Below are 20,034 nucleotides of genomic sequence, written 5' to 3' on the forward strand. Positions count from 1 at the left end.
GTTGCTCAGACTTAAAAAGGAAGGGATCCCTGTCACATGCCATAAAGAGGTGAACCTGCGGACACACTAAGTGAAATAAGCCAGTCACAGAGAGACAGACGCTGTCTGATTCCCCTTACATGACGTATGTAGAGCAGCCGAATCCATAGAAACAAATCAGAATGGTGGTTTCCAGGGACTGGAGAAAGGGAGAAAGAGAGCTGTCCAGTGAGATTAAACTATAGCATTTTAAAGGTGACAAGTTCTGGAGATCTGCGCCACAGCAATATGAGTATGCATCGCACTACTGACTGTATACTTCAAAATGGTTAAGCTAGTAGATTTTATTGTTTAAGTTTTACCCACGATAAAAAATAATGAGGGAAAAAGTGAATAAGACACAAGGGCCTGCATCACTGGGTTTTTTAAAACATAACTACACAGTTTCAGCATTTCATGAAAAATATAATTGCAAACTTCCTGCTTACATCACTTCATAGAAATTTTTGCTATGCACCCTGAAAGACTAGAAGGCAGCTGTCTGGGAAGAAAATTCACATGCTTACACAAAGGTTTTGTGTACACACACACACACACACACACACACACACACGTGCACACAATTTATCTCCACACACCCACCAACTCCCCAGCAGAAGTTTTCTTCTCAGAATCAATCGTCAGAACATGCTTCCCGAGTTATTTTTTTCACTGCACTTACAAGACAATGAAACAAAGGAACAAAGAGGACTGTCAAAGACAAGAGTATATAATCAATTTCAACATACTCCCCCAGAGCCGTATAAAAACAAAAAGCAAAAAACAACTCTACCTAAACACTGAAGTCTTTAAAAAATGCTAGATTTTAACATCTTTGTCGTCAGGCTGCATCCCTCTTTACACAGCAAAAAAACAGTACCAAGAAATTGCATTTGTGGAAGATATCTCAGAATTTAGGCCCACAATGCCTGCGTCATGTAATTCTGCAGGGAAACACTTGTCTGGAAGATGGAGAAATAAACTTAATATAATTTATGCTCAAGAATATCAACAATATTTTTCATCTTACTCTTGTACTGTCTTTAAATTTTTTAATTCATGTATCAAGCAACCATTTCTGGGTTTCTATTCAGTGATTAGGGCATGATTTGTTAATGTGAGAATGTGACAAATGTTTTCTTTTTAAAGTGGAAATAAAGCAAACATCCATGCCATAAAAATTACCACATACTCTACAGTAAGTTTATTTTTATACAACCACCTGAACTTTTGCACAAATTATATATTGCTTAATAACAAGTGATTTGATTATGATAAATAGCTTTTCAGCAGATAGAGATTACAGTCATAATTCTTTATAGGATTTGTTTCAGGGTAACAATAAAACTGAAGATTGCTGCCCTGAGGTTCATTATCCAATTGGACGTACATGTTTAACGGAAGTTGTGGCCGATGGAAAGGACGATGCCATGAATGCTCTGCCCAGTGTCACAGGTGTTTCTCAAACCATGCCCATGTGCTAATGCCCAGAACAAGGATTCACCGTGATACCAGAGCACTGAATGACCAGGCTCCGTTCAGAGACAGCCCAACTCCAATCAGGATCTGCAGGATTGGGGATTTGGGGCCCCTCCTCTGGGTGGCAACTAGCTATTACATTTCCGGAGGCTCTCCCAGTGAGAACTTCCCTGGGGAAGTCCCGACCCTTTAAGATTAGCACTGCCTACCAACGGCTGTTTTCAGATACTGGGGATGGCACGCTGTATTGCTGAAATCAAATCCTGTCCCTTCTGGAACACCCCTGCCTTTCTAAATATGCTGCTCCCACTACTGGGTGTTCCTCATATTCGGACCTGTAATTGCTCCACTGTCCCTTCCCAGAGGGCAATGCTATGCGATTCAACAGCCTCAGTCAAGCCTGGATTCCTGGGTAGTTCAAGAGGAAAGCTCTATCTGGTTCATACTCAATGCAATAGACAGGCTCTGTACCCTCAATACGCACTGTGGACCCTCAAACTTGAAATAATCTGCTCCGAATCCTCCGCCACACATGTCAGCCTTAGTCAACATCTTCAGGTCTGGTTGGAAGAAAACTCAGCTCACACTATTCCTGGCAGACCAGGTGATAGGGAGCTTCTCTGGCGTTCAGACTGTCTCAAAAATGGGACACCTGCCAGTCTGAACACACCGGTTCCCTCCTAAGGAAACAGAAGCCCTGATAGGCTCCGGGACCCCACCAGCCAGTCACGCAGCACCTGAGTCCTGAAGAAACCCGGTAAAATGAACACTGCGTATTTCAAGCACAAGACCACTGAACACAGGCTTTATAATAATAGCTGTCCTTAAATTTCTTCTTTTTTTTAATTCAAAAGTTGGAGTGTGTGTGTCTATGCCACTCTAATTTCGTGGCCGTAAATAATTTTTTTTAAATTTCATCATTTTCCTGAGTCTTGTGAAATGTTTTATTTAAAATGTTACTTTGATATAAAATATCTTGCATTTGATAGTATTTTGATACAAAATATTTTGGGTTCTGAAATGGTCTGAGACAAAACTGAGTTTCACATTTAGTATTTAATTTTGGCTCTATAGAGTCTGTTTCTCCCCACCCTCTTTCTTTTGAAAGGGAAAAATCAGATGCTAAAATTTCTATTATCCTTTGTAGGTTAAGAAACTTTCTAGATTACAACTTGTGGTTTTAAATGATTTCCATTGTTCTTTGCATTGATTTTTAAGACACATACAGATGAAAAAAATCTTCAAGGTCAATTTAAAACCCAATGTCAGAACAAAGAGTACAATTCAAAGATAAGCATCCTTATATCCACCATAAGGACCCTCCTATGTCAAATCTTAATTATTACGTAAGCACCCTTGGCTTCAGTCCGTCACCGCCCTACTCTGCTGGCAGACTTTTCAAAAATACATTTGTCTCAATACTAACCCAGACTAATGGTATAACAAATAAAATTAGTTGAGATCTACAAGCCCATCAATGGCTCCACCTTGCCCATCGAGGATTGCTATTAATTGGTGCCCCAAAGAAACAAACCAGCCTTTTCCATGCCTTCCATCTACATTCCTGTTTCTCTGCCACTCCACGGTCTGGAATCTGCAACTGTCAGTAAGTACTGAGGATGGCCCCCTATTTCCTCGGGGAGGGAGCACCGCACTCTGGGAAGCACCTCTCCTCTCCCCCAGTGTAGCGGGATCACTGCACAGGTTGCCCAGCCAACTGTCTGTGGGATGGGAGGCGGGACCTAGCTGAGCCCTGAGGGCCTGCACATTGAGGCTCTGGTCCCAGGGTGGGGGGATGATCCTAGTGGGGGCAACCCAGGATCCTGCCATGAGACTGAAAGATGGGCAGTGGGAGATTAAAAAAGAAGACACTGTATTATTGTTTTCGTATCAGCCCACTAGGATGCAGACGTGCTGTAAGGGTTCAGATCTCCTGAGACAGACAGAGGCCTAGAGAGGAGAAACAGAGAGAGACAGAGAACATAGTACCACCTCAATCCCCAGATCCCAGATCCCGTGGAACCTGAAGGCAGATGACTTCAGACTTCCTGGGTACAGGACCAGCTTCTACATATGAAAGCCAATAGACTCCCTTTTGTGCTTAAACCATTTTGAGTTGCTTTTCTGTCAAGCAACCAAGGGACACCTCTCACTGGCACGAGCTTCCCTTTCTTCCTGCTACAGCATGTGGCCCACAAGCCCACTGTCTCCTTTTCTTTTCAACATAACATAAAGCTTATTTTCACAAGTAGACCAAGGATTTAAACTGTTTTATTATATTGAATATTTATTATATATTATTTATCTCAAAAGAATACATTTCCAAATTTCAGAAAGCTTCACATGTATCCCATATGTGCCATGCATAAGATGTAGAACAAAACTCCCCAGTAATCAGGTCTCCGTGAATGCCTTCTGGGCCCGCAGCTCTGAACTGAGACCTGTAAAGGTGGGGGTCAAAGTCTCCGGTCACAGTGATACAACCACCGGCTGAGAATTCCTACATGTAAGAAAGCAGCAAGGTGCGGTGACGGCCGGCCCCCTGTGCTTCCCGCACTGCCTGTACCGGCCCACTGACCATCCTCTGGGGGCTGAGGCCCAGGACCGGAAGGCACAGTCCCAGAGCAGACAGTTCAGCTCTCTTTATGCCTTTAGGCTCAATGAACCCAATTCTGGCATTCGAATTTTTCCATGTGAACGTGCGTGACAAATCCATGTGAGGCAGTTTACCCGCTGTAAAATTACATTCTCGTGATTAAAGGGACCTTCAGTATTCTTCTCTTCTCTGCTCCCCTAAACCACACACCTTGTGAAGAAAGGAAGCACCCTGAACTGTGCTCACAGGAGCATCCACACAGCACAGCAAGGATGCAAGAGCGCACTCACTCATCCATTCACACTTCCAAACATATTCTTAAGAACCTGCTACAGGCAAAGTTTAGTATTGATGGCTGCAAGGTTATTGCTCACCCACTGCTCTGCACTCATGTTGTTTGTGAGCTACGGTAAAGCAGACCATCACCGAAGTGTATCTAGCTCGAAAGGAGAAGAATGGACGGAGTGCTAAGCTAACTCGTGTGAGGAGAATGTCATACTTGGACAAAGTCGAGCACCATTTCTTGGCATTTGACCTGAAAGTTGACAACAAGTAAAATTTTGAAATTCAAACATGAGAAAAAATTTCTCGACTTCAAATTGAGAAAAAAATAAAGGCAGCAATCTGAAAAATTGGAAGACTTGCCTAGGATCTCACAAGAACAGAGGAGGTGGAGCAACATGTGGTGCCCTGTGGAGAGCGTTAGACTCGCCCCCAAAGCTGAACCTATATGCAGTCGTTAAGAGTAACGAATAACAAACTGGAAATTTGGAAAACAATTCAGCCTCCAAATGGTTTTCTCCCCTCCAGGATATGCCAAGGAATTGACGTTTATATGCTTAAAATATGAGGCTCCATGAGGCATATCCTTCATCAATCTTGTATTTCCTTTTAACCCACTTTGATGAGTATCTTCCTCTTCTACTAAAGGCCTGAATGAAGAGCAGTCGATTGATTTCCACAAGACCACTCATTAATTTGAATCTGTTTCTTCGTCACTCCTCATTTCTAGATAATAAATAATTCAAGTCTCTTTTATCTTCCTTATTCAGGATATGCTTCAGCTTTTTGCCTTTTAGTTACCCTTCTCTTGACCAGTTCCTATAAGCAAAAGACCCTTTTAAACAAAATGTGGGGAGCCAGGGGGGTAGCAGTACTCAGGATGCACGCTGACTCAGGCAACGTCATGCTCTCGCTTGTGAGTTTTACCACCTGGCTTTAGAGTGCAGAGCATCTCCCAATTAGCTCTTTTAACTACAACTTTGTGTGGAGCTGAGATATTTACTGACCTACCCACAGTGACCTCAAGATAGTTTTCTGAAGATATAAGTCAATTCAGAGCCCAACAGTTTAAGAATCATTTGAATGGACTCTAGCTGTATGGTGCATGCTCCTTAGAAAGGAAACATGACTCAACTATGGTTGAACAGTTGTTTTCAAATATTGCACAAAAAGATCATTTGCATGTAACAGTCACTCTTAAACATAATGTTGTAGGTACTATCCTAGCATGAATTTATTTATGACAATTGGTAAAAAACAAAGTTTCCTGTATCAAGGCTTTTCTAAATCTCCACTGGCATTACCGTTATCGTTGTCATCACTAATTTCTCAGGTAACTGGGCCATGCTCAAGGAAGGAAGAAAAAAATCAGTCTCAACACATAGCCTTTAATGATGGCAAGTGTGGTGGCATAAATGGGTTTGAGTTTTCAAAGATGAGGAAGTAGATACAGTGAATTAGAAATTACTCAAGTATTTCCTCTCTTAAACTACAAACTTGTTTTGAGAACCACATCTCTGTCCATCAATTGCCCGACAGCTCCTTTTCCTGCCAGAAGCAGAGCCTGTACGTGCTGTGTCCTCCATCCCCGTCCCCTGAGGGCTGCAGTCCCTGCAGCCAGAGCTCGGTTCCTGCTTCTCCGCTGACCCTGCCCATGTCCACACCACCACAGAACCCCCGTCTGCTGTCACAGAGGCCCCTCCTCCGGCATGTGCCCTGAGCTTGTCACCTCCTGCCAGGCTGGTTAGCACCCTGCCTCTCGACACCGTGTTGTCTGGGTTCTTATCTGGAGGCCTCATCATTCCTTTGGGAATGCCTCTGCCTCTATCAGCTTTTCCAAAGTTTCTCCCATGAGCCTATTTCCTTGCTGACTATTCCCCCTGTACCATGGCTTAGATAAAAACAACATGCTCACGACCGACCCAGGCCTCTCTCAAACAGGCACCTCTCACCTGAGCGTCAGACCTGTACGCACCACCACACGCGGGCAGCTCCTCACTCATCACGGACCAGCAGGTCCCGCTGTCCCTCCTCCCCTGCCTCACATCTGCAACTCAGTGGGGGTGCCACACGCATGGTTGCTCAAGCAAAAGTCTAAGTGCCACCCTCGAACATTCCCTTTTTTTCATCCTCTGCAACTCTTCAATTGGCCCGAAGGCCTATGGTTCCCAGTGCTCAAGTCTCTTTCCACTTCGTCCACTTTCCTCCATTCTCAGGCCACTCACCAGTGGGTCCTCTCCCCCGGGTGTGGACTGTCACAAGAGCCGCCCAGCTGGCCTCCACACTCCCCCACTGCTGCCCTCGGCTTGTTCCCCATCTTTGATCTTGCCAACACAAGTCACTGCCGACCATTCTTAAGATGAAAGGGTTTTAAAGGGTTCCAATTACCCTCAGGAGAAGTCTAAACATACACAGAGTTCATTACTGTCCATGGCTGCCCGGAGCACTGTGTGACCATCCGTGGCTGCCCATGGCGCTGTTACTGTACATGGTTGCACAGGGTCCACGTGATCCGGACTTTCAGGTTTCAGAAGGAAGAGCACAGGCTCACTTTGGACATTCCAGGTTTGAAGAGCTGATGGAATACGATGGTCTCCTTGGATTTTGACGTGTGCACCCAGAGATTCTAAAACACAGCCAGAGGTATTTTCCTGGAATCCATCCCCAAAGACGTTGGAGATGAAATAACTTAAATAGGGCGTGCATGAAGAAAAGGAAAGGCCACAGTGCAGAACTCCTCACTAATCAGATAGTAAGGTCTGTGAGCTCGATCTCATGAAGACCTCGCAAATCAGACTGTGCCTCATCGTCCCTATTGCCACCAGCCTGACTTAAGCTGTCACCAGGCACATTTCCTTGTCTGGTCCCCTTGCAATCTCTCATTTAATCTGCCTTCTGCGTTGCTACCAGAATGTAAGTTCTAAAACACAAATTCTGCCATATCCCTCAAGCACTAAAATCACTCAGTGAATCCTTCACACGATTAGTAATATAAAAACTCATCACACTTGCCCAGATATTGCACATTGTTCTCTTTCTCCACCACATGGAAATCCTTTTGTTTGCCCTTGGCATTCACCATGCGCTCTGGGTGTGCTCTATACAGGGCTTCTCTCCTGCCCTCCTCACCGCCAATGCGCAGCGAATGCCTCCTCACCCCTCAAGGCTTCCTCGCCCCTGCCGGGAAGGTCAGCACAGCTCCTCACACACCTTCCCCGTGGCAGACCTGGGTGCCCTTCTCTGTATTCATTCTCATAACCCTGATTCACAGAAATGCATTGTGTTTATTCATTTTCCAATATCCCCTCTAGATTGTGAATTTCCTGCAGAAATCTATCTCTACCTATAAACTGAGTGGGTACCATAATGTGTGGTGTGAGTGAATGATGGGATCATTTGAATACAGCCGTGTATGTGGCAGGACTAGGGGAGGAACCTGGCAGAGCAGAACAGGTTTTTCAGGAAAACAAAAGGTTAAGAAGTTAGGGATGGTTGCTGAGTCAAACCCCCCCATTCTGAGATAGACAGGGAACAAAAAGGAGAGTTTGATGTTTCAATGCAGTAATAGAATGGGAGCTAAAAATGCAGCATTTGGGGAGCAAGGTGTTTGAAGGTCATACATAAATAACTTCTAAAGAAGGTTGGAAGTAAAGGTAAGTGAGAGCTATATAGAGTATTAGCTTGAGTAAAAAAGGAAATTTTCATAAAATTAGCATTTACTTTTGAGTTTGGGGACTATTAATAAATTTTTAAAAAACTAACTCCTTAGAGCCTAGATTCTCTGAATTAATGATGTGAAACATGCCTACCTCTGCCTCCGGACCTTTGCACCTGCTGTTCACACTGCTTGGCTTTCTTCCCACACTCACATCCTGGCTCTCACTTCCTCCAATCACTCAGAGGTCACTTTGCAAGGGAGGTTGTCCCTTAACAACCTATTTAAAATTCTCTGTTTTAAAGTTGTCCCTTAAAAACCTATTTAAAATAACCCTTTCTCTGTTCTGCGACCCTGGTCACTCATTAGATCTTCAAACTCCTTTATTTTCTTCACATAAGTTGCTGCTACCAGTAATTTTATCTACATCTGTTCACTTGCTTACTCTGTCTCACCACTGGCATGGGAACATCAAGACAGGGGGGACGTTAGCTGGTTTGATTATCCTTGTATCTTCAGCCCTTAGACCAGTACTTAGAAAGAGAAGGAGCTCCATAATATTTCTTGAATTAATGAATAAATATACAAATGAATGAATGAAGGAGACAGAAGGAAAATAAAATCAACTTAATTCATCCAACTCAGTTACCGTGGCACGTATATGTCCCTAAAGCTGCACTAAGTATGAGCGAACCATTGAAAGCATAAAGAGTCCCCTTTCATTCACCAAGCAACCTACAGAAAGAGGGAATCACACTAGAAGAATAGATGTCAACATGGGTGAGCACATGGGTGTGGAACCCTCCAGATATAATGGCAAGCCTTTAATCATGCCAGGTCAACACTGTAGCGGTACACAGAGACGCACCATTGCAGGGACCACTAGGACACCAGTGGCCGTGAACAACATCCCTAAGACTTTGTATAAAAGCAGAATGTATGAAAAACACAGTCAAATGGTGAGCAACAGACATATGCTATAATAATTTTATCACTTTATACATACTCAACTTTTTCTTCACTTCATACCTGATGACACAGGAAGGAAAGATATAAAAGGTAAGTGATAGATACAGACAGACAGACAGGTAGATACAGATATGTACAGAAAGAGAGAGACTCAAAGCAAAGATAAAAGAAATGGGAAACTATCTTCAGCACATATCTAGAGGAATATGACTATTTCCTAATATAAAAGAGTACCTAAAACTGATAAGAAACAGGATAAATAATTCAATATGAAAATGAGAGAAGATATGAATAAGGCCAATAAAAATGGGGAAAATCCTTAATTATTACTAAAATAAAGGTAGAACCTTGTGAGAAACCATATTTCAACCAAGGAGTTGACAACATTGAAGAGAGGCCGAGTTCACACTGGCCGAGGTGCAGGGCTGTGAGTTCGCTGCTGGTCATGGGGAGCTGACGTGCTGCAACTTACCGAAAAGAATTCTGACAGTTTCCACAATACTTAAAACTACAGATGCCTTTTGATTCAGCAATACTGCTTTTGTGAATCAATACTCCAGTAACATAAGCCAAAACCCTAAAATATAACATTGAATGCCTATAAAATGGAAGAACTTATAAATAAATGGCTTAATAAATGTTATGAAATATTACTTAGCAATCAAAAAAAGAATATGTAGATATATTTTTACTGGCCAGAAAGGATGTTCGTGTTGTTAAGGGAGAAATGGGGACATCTAAGTTACAGGTACACATTTGGGAAAATAAAGATGATGTTTCAAACTACAGGAATGGATGAAGTCAACCAGAGATTTTACAAAGTGTCAGAGCCAAGTTCTGAGAAGGAGAGAAAGGCAGCCATGTGGCAGAGGAAAAGTTGCCGGTGAAAAGGAGAAAAATCCCAGGAATTAGAAAAAGTAGAAGTCAAGTGAGAAATTAACTTCCATGAGGAAGGACTAGTGTCTGTTGGATTTCTGACACAAAAAGTGTTTCACTAAAGCAGATTTTACGGAGTGGTGAATGGAGCGATTTGAGGAGTAAAGAGGAGAGGAGGGTCAGAGGTCACACGTCTAGGCAGTGCTCTCCAGGGGCGGGCGTGGAAGGCAGTGGGGGGGGGGGGCTGAGATCCTTATATAAAGATGGGCATATGGGACTGCACGTTCCGCTGATGGAGCCGGGGCAGGGGAGAAGGGGCACCGAGGAGGGCAAGGGGGGTCCCTGGAGCACGCCGGCCTGGAGGCGAGGAGGCTCCCGGCACAGGTACAGAGCAGAGACGGGCAGGGAGGGATCCTTACGCTGGAACCGCCTCTGCAGGTTCAACAGCGGGTGTATGCAGGGCTGCCTCTGGTGGCTTCCGTTTTCTCAGGGTGGGACATTGAAGGGGTGTCTAGGGAGGGGCAGTGATGCCTACTGGGAAAACATGGTAAGGGGGAGGGAGAGCGTTGTCTGAAATAAAACAAAACCCGTCTGCTTCGCTCTGACATCCTGCTTCAGTGATCACCCAGGCGCTCTGGAGGGACAGGCATGTCGGGGAGCTGGGTGCCGTCTGGGCGTGGACGTTCATGCCCCGTGTGCAGCAGAGGGCGGTGAGGGCGAGGCGGGGGGGGGGGGGGGGGGGGCCTCGGTGTCGGCCACGGTTCCAGCTGGGTCACAGGGCGGCCGGGCGCGGGGGTCTCACGGGCCGTGGTCCTGCTGCCCGGGACATTCTGAACAAGTGAGCAGCTGGCACAAGTGGGGAGAGACCAGGGCAGGCATCTGGGTGCGAGCAGCCTTTCTGCAAATGAGTGCCCAGAAAAGAAATAAGGTGACCCTGGTTGGCACTGTGGACTTTGCCTCACGTGCGAGGTAGCAGCTTTCCTGGCACGATGCATCCTCAGCTGCTGCGAATGCTGTTGCGCCCGTTTCCCTGAGTCCCCCGTGCGGAGCCGCAGTCACCAGCCTCAGTCGCCAGATGTAAGAACAAGAGGTCTTTACCGCTCGTTTGAACTAGGGTCCCAGCAGCCCGTCAGGACACAGGACTCGGTCTGAGACCCCGAACAAAGTTTCCTCTTCACTTTTACACTGTAGCAAAAAACAGGTAGGGGCTTTCCAAGGGGGTGGTTCATTGTGACCTTAGCTGATTGGCTGAGGAGGGTTGCTGGGCAAGGTTCCCGTGGGAATGGGCGTGGCTTGGGCAGGAAACTCAAAATGGGGGACGTAAAACAAAATGGCGGGACATAGTTATTCAAGATGGCGGACACAAAATGGAGGCAGGGGTCAAGCTAACCTTCCAGGGGTCCCACAAATACATTAGCGTTAAACATGCCCAGGGTAGACAATCTTGAAAATGTATTCATTTAAATAACCTCAACTTTCCTCTTCCTGCACACAGTGCAGCCCTGCCCCACACCTGGAGAACACCTGGATTCAGGGAGGCGGAGCCGGGCGGGAGAAGGGGGCGCCCCAAGCACAGGCCAGCTGCTGCCCTGGCCCCACCTGGCAGCGCTGCCCGGAGCCCGCTGCTCCCCAAGGCCGCCTCCCCAGCTGCCTGCGCTCCACTGAGGCATCCGGCCAAGCTCACCAGCACCCTCGGGGCAGGACTCCCAGGGGGAGCCTCACTGCAGGCCCAGGAAGGAAGCCCTCGGCCACACTGTGCAGGAAGCGCGCTTTCTGCGCTGGCCTTCCTAAACCTTCCTGCTACAGCCGGCTTCCACGAAAAATGTGTATTCTCTCGTCTTTACCATTTCTATATAACATATACGGAACATGCACAGGCCAGTTCCCGTGGAGTCAAAGCAACGTGGGTGGGGATGTGGGTCTAAGCCATTTCGTCCTCTGAATATTCTCTCTTAAAGTTTTTGTTTGTCTTAAAGTTTTATTTTTCTGATAAAACATGCTCAGGGTAGACAATCTTGAAAATAAAGAATAGTATATAAAAGCAAATAATAATCCTATAAGTGTAATTATGTAAATATTATTTAGTCACAATAAATATATATATTTGTCATATAAATAATGACTGACTAATATATCATATATGATAATATAATTATAAGTGATTATTTCACAAGCCAGAGTTAAATGCTGTTGGAATTTGAGTTTAGACCTTTAGTATATATATGCTGTAACATTAAATAATGAATATTCCCTAAACAATCCCAAATTCCTTGTAAGCATTCCTTATTGGTCTCCCAACATCTCGCCATAGGCTCCCTCCTAGGATCACATGTGAGTCCGCTGCACCTTCTCAGAAGCCCGTGCCCATGCCCCCAGGGTCGGACCACTTGCTGCACTGCTGCCCAGCTTGGAGGTGGACGTGGGAGGGGGTGGGGTGGGGGGCAGAAACCAGGCATGTGGAGAAACAGCACGTGAGGAAGGAGAGGTGTGTAAAGAACATGAGCCAGTTAAGGTTGCCAGTAGGTCACCCCAACCCCAGGGACAAGGGAGCACACTTTGGGCACATCCTAAGTATGAGGAAGGGTGATTCCGCTGCGGATCATGACCCTGTTCAATGAGCCCTTCTGGTCCTGTAAAGGCCCTCACTTTTCCTTCTATGATCCATCCATCCTTCAAGACCCAGCGCAAGGCTAGGAAATGGCCCTTGACTAGTGGCACACAGGAAACGTAATTTCTGAGCTCCTTTAGCACATGGTCCCCTTCCACTAAAGAGGTCAGCACCTGACACTATTCGTGCTTCCTTCCCAATTTACAGATGTTACCCAGCACAGAGCTTAGAATATAGCCACATCTTTGGTACGCAGGTGGTAATTGACAATCACCTTGACAAATTCTTCAGGAATCTTTTCTCCAGTTGTTTGGGACATCTCAGTGTTCATTCATTTTAGAACTCATCTGGATTGCAAGAGCTATTGCAAATACTTGCAATGACCATACCTCATTATTGCTTTTATTTTTCTGAAACTGTGAACTCAAATAATTCAGCTGAAACAAAGCACTGTAAGGCAGGAAGGAGCAGCGTCGTGTTATATCTGGCGACCAACTGCTCCCTCGGCCGCTCAAGTGCATGTCACTCTGTCCCCTCTGCTTTGGCCTGCACTTCATGGCTGCCCTCCACCAGGTGTGTTCACGCTGCCTAATGAGCACCGGGCTCCTTTAGAAATGGTGCAGACGGCTTCAGGAATTTCCTCTGCAGAGGCACAGAAAGGAGAAATAATGGCATTCTGCCAGTGCAGTCAAACCTGAGGGGCAATGCAGAGACCAGCCAAGAGTGCTGCCCTGTGTGCATTTCACCAAGATAATAACCCCAAGATTTCAGGGATCAGAACAAAAGACTATCCTCATACCTGCAAAACATGCTATACATCCCCAATTTGTATGAATTAAAGAGCTAATGTCCAAGCTTAAAAGCTCATCTGGGAATTCTTTTTGGAGTTAAAATGGTCCTGCAAGCCAAAAATATGCCTCTGGGTATGCTGAAGAATAACACATTTTTATTTTCAGTAATCACGGAGCTTTAATTCCTATATACATTGCCCACAAAAGACAAGAGAAAGGCAAAATTTTCTCCTTTTCAGTTACCATTATTTTGTTCTGTCTCCTTTGAAGCAAAACTCAAGAGTCATTCACAACGTGTGTTCCCTTAACGATGTCCTTTAATATAACACTGTAATGTCCTTTGCCAACAAAACCCTCCTCCAAAAAAGAAACCATTCTCTACAAATGTCATCTGCCACTTTAAGATGATGGCATAAATGTACAGAAGTTTTCAGAAGTGCCACAGGAGAAGAAATGTGCATGTAACAAGCCAGGTTTGCTATAAATATGTCTCATTCTTCATTATTACACCCAGAAAAGGTTCAGATGCAGCTTTTATCTAGCTCAGAAAAGCCTGTTCAGAATTCAAGCATGGAAGAAAACCCTTGATGGGTCCATCAGAAAAGCCAGTGACAAACTATTTTCCACCATGCTACCATCAGCGTGGAGCATTTGATAGAGATGCCTCTCAAGCCATGGAGCACTGCAAGGTGAATCAGGCAAAAAGGACAGAAAGAGTGCAGTCAAGATAATTCTAAAGATCAAGCTCATAAGTTGAACATTGGATGTAGGCATAGACAGTAAAACTTGAGGGTAAAATTACAGATAAATGGCCCCAGCCACATATGAATGAACTAAGTTTTTAGGCAAACCCTTTAATGCCGACACCCAGAAATAGCCTTATAAAATTCCTTTTTATGGATTGCTTTTTCTTTTAATTGCTATGTGTCCATTATCTTTTTCTTAAAAAGCTAAAGTTTAAAAGATTTATTTATATTAGCATTTGGATCATACTGGAAATATTTCAAAACCTGAAATTAAGAGGAAATACATTTTGGGTGGAAAACACCTTTCAAAGTCACCATTCTATGTCACTCATCTGACTGTGGCAGGCCAGAAGACCTGCCTTAATTTTGGCATCTGCATAAAATGATATTACAAGAAGACAACCGTATGAACAAACTGTCAGGCTTACTTACAGCACTTGATAAAATGATAGTGAGACATCCTTCCATCTCAGACAGAAATCTTGCTACGGCTTCCAGCATTCTCTTCGACTACCAGTGCGTCCCCAGGAAATGCATTATTTAGAGCCCTTACTCAGGTAAGGGTTTACCTCAGGACGCATCCCTGAACCGAGGCTCTGTTCCATGATCGTGCAAAAAGCTTCAAACTCATTCTCATTCAGCAGCTGGAGTTAAGCCTCTCGGGGAGCCGGAGCCACCACGGCTGCACGTGCTATTGTAGCGCCACTGATTGACAGGGCTCCTGGTGCCACAGTCCCGGGGTGGTCCACCCTAATTGGTGCTCTGGAGCAGCCACGTTCTGCCCGCGGAGGTGTGCTGCAGTGCGGCGCCACCGGTCCTGCCTGTTAATGGCTTTTCAGCAGCTTTCAAATACAGCAAACTAGCTGATGAGTGGGCTGGAGGGATGCAACTGAACGAGGGATCCTCAATCTTATTTGTGCACATTGTCCATGAGCCAAATGTGACCAGATTCCTAGCTGGGAGCAGAACTGACTATTTTTAGTTGCCACCAGTTGCTGGGTGTGAATAGGCAATGGATAGCACCATCTCAAAATAACCGCCTTTTGGAATCAAGAGGTCTTTTGATCTGCCTCTAGTTAATGAAGAACTTACATTATATTTCACAACACACCTTTTCGCTTTTCTCTGCAGAATGTAAAACTTAAATTAGCCACAAAAAAGCTTCTGCCTTGTGTTACAAATGTAGGATTCTGCTCCCTCTGCAGACGGCAGGGAATTTCACTGTATAACCCGGTCAAGTAAGTGACTGAATGGGAATCAGAAATGTCAGCTTATTGCAATAAAAATAAATATCATAATTATAATGCAATAACAATGTGAGCCAAAGAAAAAGGTCATATTTCAGTCATGTACAAATGCCAATTAATTTTTTTTGTGAAGTGATACTTGTTTTGAATGATCTTCTCTACAAACAAGGGGACACAGACTGGAATTGCTGTGTCCGATTTTGAGGGCATTGGAAAGACAAGTATGAACGTGTGCACCCTTCTGTAGCAGAAGCCGAGGTCTTGGATTCTATTACTAAGCAAAACTCCAAGAGGAGGGCCTTTAATAAACACGAAGATAATGAACCAACCTATGTCACTGTGACTATTTTAGTTGTATGATGCAGAAGAACAAGTTCAAGATTTGAAACAGAACGGCCTGAGTTCAAGTCTTACCAGAGTGTCAACCTGGACAAGTAATTTAACCTCCCAGAGACCCAGTTTCCTCATCTACACATGGGAGGTACAATTTCTGACCTTTATTCTGAAAGTTAGAAAACTACATATGCAAATTCTGGTTTATATTGTGGTGGTTCAATAAAAAGTTGCCATTAGCATGAACAAGGAAACTACAATTAGCTATATATGAAGTGCCTACAATAGATGCTTTAACTTCTTTCCTGAAGAATTAGAATGAGGACTTTCAGCCATTATTAGTAATGCATATTCCTCATTTATTCATTCTACAATTAATTACTGAGACTCACTGTTATGCGAATCACCATTAAAAGTGCTTTTCAGAAATAAAAATATGCCTAAAAATAAAGGGGTATGTGGTCTATTATTTAGGGTTTCTTTGTGTGCTTTGAAATGTTCCCAAACAAAACTGTATGAGACAACTACTTATGTCTGTTATCCAAATATCCAAAAGAGGGTAAGGCTCTGTCTCCTCTGACCTCAAGACAAGTCTTCACACACCCAGGCAGTAATTGTGAGTGGGTGTGAATGCTGACCAGGGTTTCTCTGGGCCAGGTGCTACCCACTGAAGTATCCCTGTCCTCTTAACACAAACATATGTTGTCTACATATACACCTTCCTTAAATACAGGAATTTCTTAGTTTTCTACAGATTGCATGTTCCACATAATACATACTCCACAAACATCTAGAGACAACTGAGTTGTATAACACCATTTACCCTTTACAAGGAAAAATAATAATAATGTATGAGACTCAGAGAAGCAGGGTGTGTGCTTGGCAAAGAAAATATGGCTGATTTGAGCCCTAGAGATCTGTTATTAAATAACTCAAACTCTCAGCCTTGTAAGAATTCTGGCCAAAGTCCCGGAGGAGAAGTGCTCCAGGGGACTCATGACCAAATGTGTTCACTATGCATTTATTCACTTAGCCCATAAATATTTGGAAAGTCATCATTTTTTGCTACTTGAGATACATCAGGAAGGATGACTCTATGCCTGCCTTCAAAGTGTGTGTAGTCTAGTGAAACATTAACTCTCAGGCCAGCACAATAGTGCAACTAGACATTGCAAGACCAGAACATGGACTTTGGAAGCAACCTGGAGAACAACACATGGTCCACTTTAGTTAAGAAGGCTACCCAGGGAAGTTTATTCTTAGCTTTACTCAAATACTCAAAATCTGTTTCATATGCGTGAGTGGCTTCTGCATGCAATTCCCCCAGATGAAGAGGGTCTCATCTTCTTCCCTCTGGAAACCACATACTTGGGCTCAAAACCCTGGTAGAACTACACTGAACTACCGAGATATACATCTTCATGTGTCTCATTACAAAAATTAGTTTCTACTGCAGACACTAATGCAGAGGGAAAATGAATTTGGCTCCATTAACTTTACTCCATTCATAAAGTAGAAAAATAATGGCAATTTAAAATTGGTTAAAATATCTTGATTTCTGCCCATCCCTAGAATACTCAACTCAGTGTTAGGACATCACATTGATCATTTTGGGGTTCTCTGAATCTGATATTTTAAATATATATCAGAGTTGGTGATGATAATAGCAAGAAAAGACCTAGCTGGGTTAACTATATTGTTTGTAATTTCAAATGCATTTGAAAGTTGTTGTTTTTCAATGCTATAGAATTTAACACACTAAAAAAGCACAAGTACTTTCATTATGTTCCAGAATTTATACAATGAATAATTGTTCTCAGGGAATGTCATACACAGTATTTCAAAAGCAATTTGAAATAATAAATTCCTTTTTCTCTCTTATATATCAAACAGCTGCTCATTATTCCCTCTATTTCTGATAAAAAAACATGTGATTTTTTTCCTTTTAAATGTTAGCATCATTATACACCAGATTTTTTCAAATAAGGCTGAATTATTTCCCAGCCAAAGAAAAAGAAATATGAAACTGGAATGATTTCTAGTGACAGACACATTTAAAAATTGCACACTGGCTTACTATTAAAGAGCTTTAAAAATGGGATATGTCTGATACACAGCTTCAAAATAGTTTTTCTAATAAAAGCTCACAGGTGGGGCACAACTCCATGTACACCCTATTTGGGAGATCTATTGTGCCAGTCTTTTCATAGATAATTCCTAAATCTAATAGTCCAATATTTTTTTCACACTTGATTAAGTGATAAAATTAAACTCTAGTTTACAAACACCACTAGGTCAAATAGCATGCATATACATAGTAGGTTACTATACAAGTCCCAAATGAAACGAATACTCACACATACAAATTGTCTGTAATGCAATCAAAGTCCATGACATAGGCATTTGTTCTGGGAATAGATTGCAGTTTATAAATATTAGACTTCCATGAAGTAAATCACACACAGGTTTAGGGGCCTTGATCCACAGGTGAGCCCCACAGAATGGCTGGGAATTGTTTATAGTATCACCTGTCACAAATACTGAATGTTTCTGGATGGGTGGAGTCAAGATCTTCTCTGCTGAGAACAATACTCTGGTTTAATAATTTAGGGCCCTAAAGCATAAATGGTCCTTTTCTGGAGGCTGTAGAGCAGGAAAGACCTGAGTTCAAGAAGAAAAGGCATAAATAACCTCAGTTCTGGCTAGACACTCAGTCTCACTGGTCATTCCAGGCGCCTCAGGACCTGCATCAAGCAAGCCTTGCCTGACGGTGAGATCCCTCCCTCTCTGATCACGTACCCTTCCACAGTCTGCAGACTGCAGGAGCCGATCCGGATTTCCCCCAGTCTGTTAAACCACAGGCCATCAGATTCAGGACTCCTCACCTTCAAACAGCCTCACCAGCCTCCTACCAGAACAAGCAGCCATTTAACTTAGATGTAGGCAATTACGGGTGAACAGAGGAGGGACTTTACACCAAACAACTGGATGGCCGGAAACAAAGTAGAGGGTAATGTGGGCTGCCCCCTCTGCATCAGCAGCAGTGTGGGCACCAATCAGCTGTGCATTGCTATAGTGCCACGTGTGAATAGGTAAAATAAGGGCTGGAGAACACCCACTGGCATTCTCACTAATATTTTCCTACAGCAGCAATGTAAAGTAAAAATAGAATGCAATTTTAAAATTGCTCCACAAAAGACTGAAAATTGCTCTTAATGTAATGCAAATAGAGTAATGTAACAGCACAGTCATCTATGTGCATTGATAGGGACATATGTGCACCCACACACACACACAAGCTATAGAGAATGCTTAACTTTTCCATAAAGGGCATCTGGTTACCCACATTCCCTTTGTGATTTTCTTCTTCCTAATCAAGTGAAATGCTTTGAATTCTAATGAGTATCAATGAAATTAGGTATCTAGGAAAGGAAATTTGTAAAATATTTGCTGATGTATTCACTTGAATGCTAACAGCCACCTTGAAATCTCTCCAGCATATGTTACAACTACCTAGAATGACTCACCCATTTTCAGATATTGTTTCACCTAACTGAAATTTTGACCTGAAATAAGACTGCACATATCTTAACTACAAATGAGAAATGGATAGGGTTAGTGTCTGTATAATCGTGCCTACATTTGTGTGGATGTATGTAATACGTGCATGTATGCAAGTGGCTAATTAAGTATTCTCTGCCTGGTCTGGGGGAGTCTCAGCTTTCTGTAACCAGTAGGAGAGGCAAGGAAATGAACTCTCACTGATGAGGGGGACTACAGAAATTAGTGATGGCCTAGTAAGCCGGAAGGTGACAGGCATGGCTCAAATGGTCGGCAGATCTACATGCAACTGTCACCTAGAAGACAATACTGAAGTATTTTGATGACCTAAAATATCATCTCTATTTTCCTGGAAAGGATGAAAGGAGCTCTAAGTCAATTAAATTTGGAGCTTCTCCTTCATGTTTTCCTAATGGACATGCATTCTTTTAAAAAATATTGAATCAGTTGAATCATGTCCGCATTGACGATTTAACCACCTCTGCACTTATCTGCATACACACTGAGTTACTTACTTAATTTCTATGCATCCTTTGAAATTCACATCAAGCCCATTTAACCTGCAAACTCTGCTTGATTTATTTTGGCCAAAATTAGTCCTGGCCTTGACTGAACCTTCTACTCACTTTTCCACGCTCCAGTCAATCTGGCACCTGGTAATACTGTACTTTGCATTGTTCTTAAATTATATCATGTGAGAAGTCTCTTCTGGACGGATAACTCATCATTTAAGGTGTACACCTTCTATTTATGCTTATTTCCTATAAAGCCCAAAATATCAGTGAACCTTCGGGGCTCCCAAATGAAGCAGACAATTAGAATTGCTGTAGAGCATCCTCTGGGACACAGCGCATACTGTCTGGGGGGATATTT

General features: G+C 43.4%; 1 protein-coding gene across 6 annotated transcripts in view; it reads right to left on the bottom strand.

The window, feature by feature from the left end:
- Positions 1–20,034, bottom strand: part of MYO16 (myosin XVI) — a 513,550-nt gene that overhangs the window by 404,535 nt on the left and 88,981 nt on the right. For 2 of the 6 annotated variants that reach the window (XM_073212365.1, XM_073212366.1), the window contains exon 1: positions 14,453–15,938. The exons of 1 other annotated variant lie outside the window; for it this stretch is intronic. In XM_073212365.1, coding sequence (XP_073068466.1) covers positions 14,453–14,480 — 28 coding nt within the window. In that variant the 5' untranslated portion in view covers positions 14,481–15,938. Of the gene's footprint in view, positions 1–14,452; positions 15,939–20,034 lie in introns of those variants that run through there. 3 more of the 6 variants (XM_073212368.1, XM_073212367.1, XM_037024948.2) reach the window with 2 other exon arrangements.

Source organism: Manis javanica, chromosome 9 (genome assembly GCF_040802235.1).
Source record: "Manis javanica isolate MJ-LG chromosome 9, MJ_LKY, whole genome shotgun sequence".
NCBI classification, from domain to species: Eukaryota; Metazoa; Chordata; class Mammalia; order Pholidota; family Manidae; genus Manis; species Manis javanica.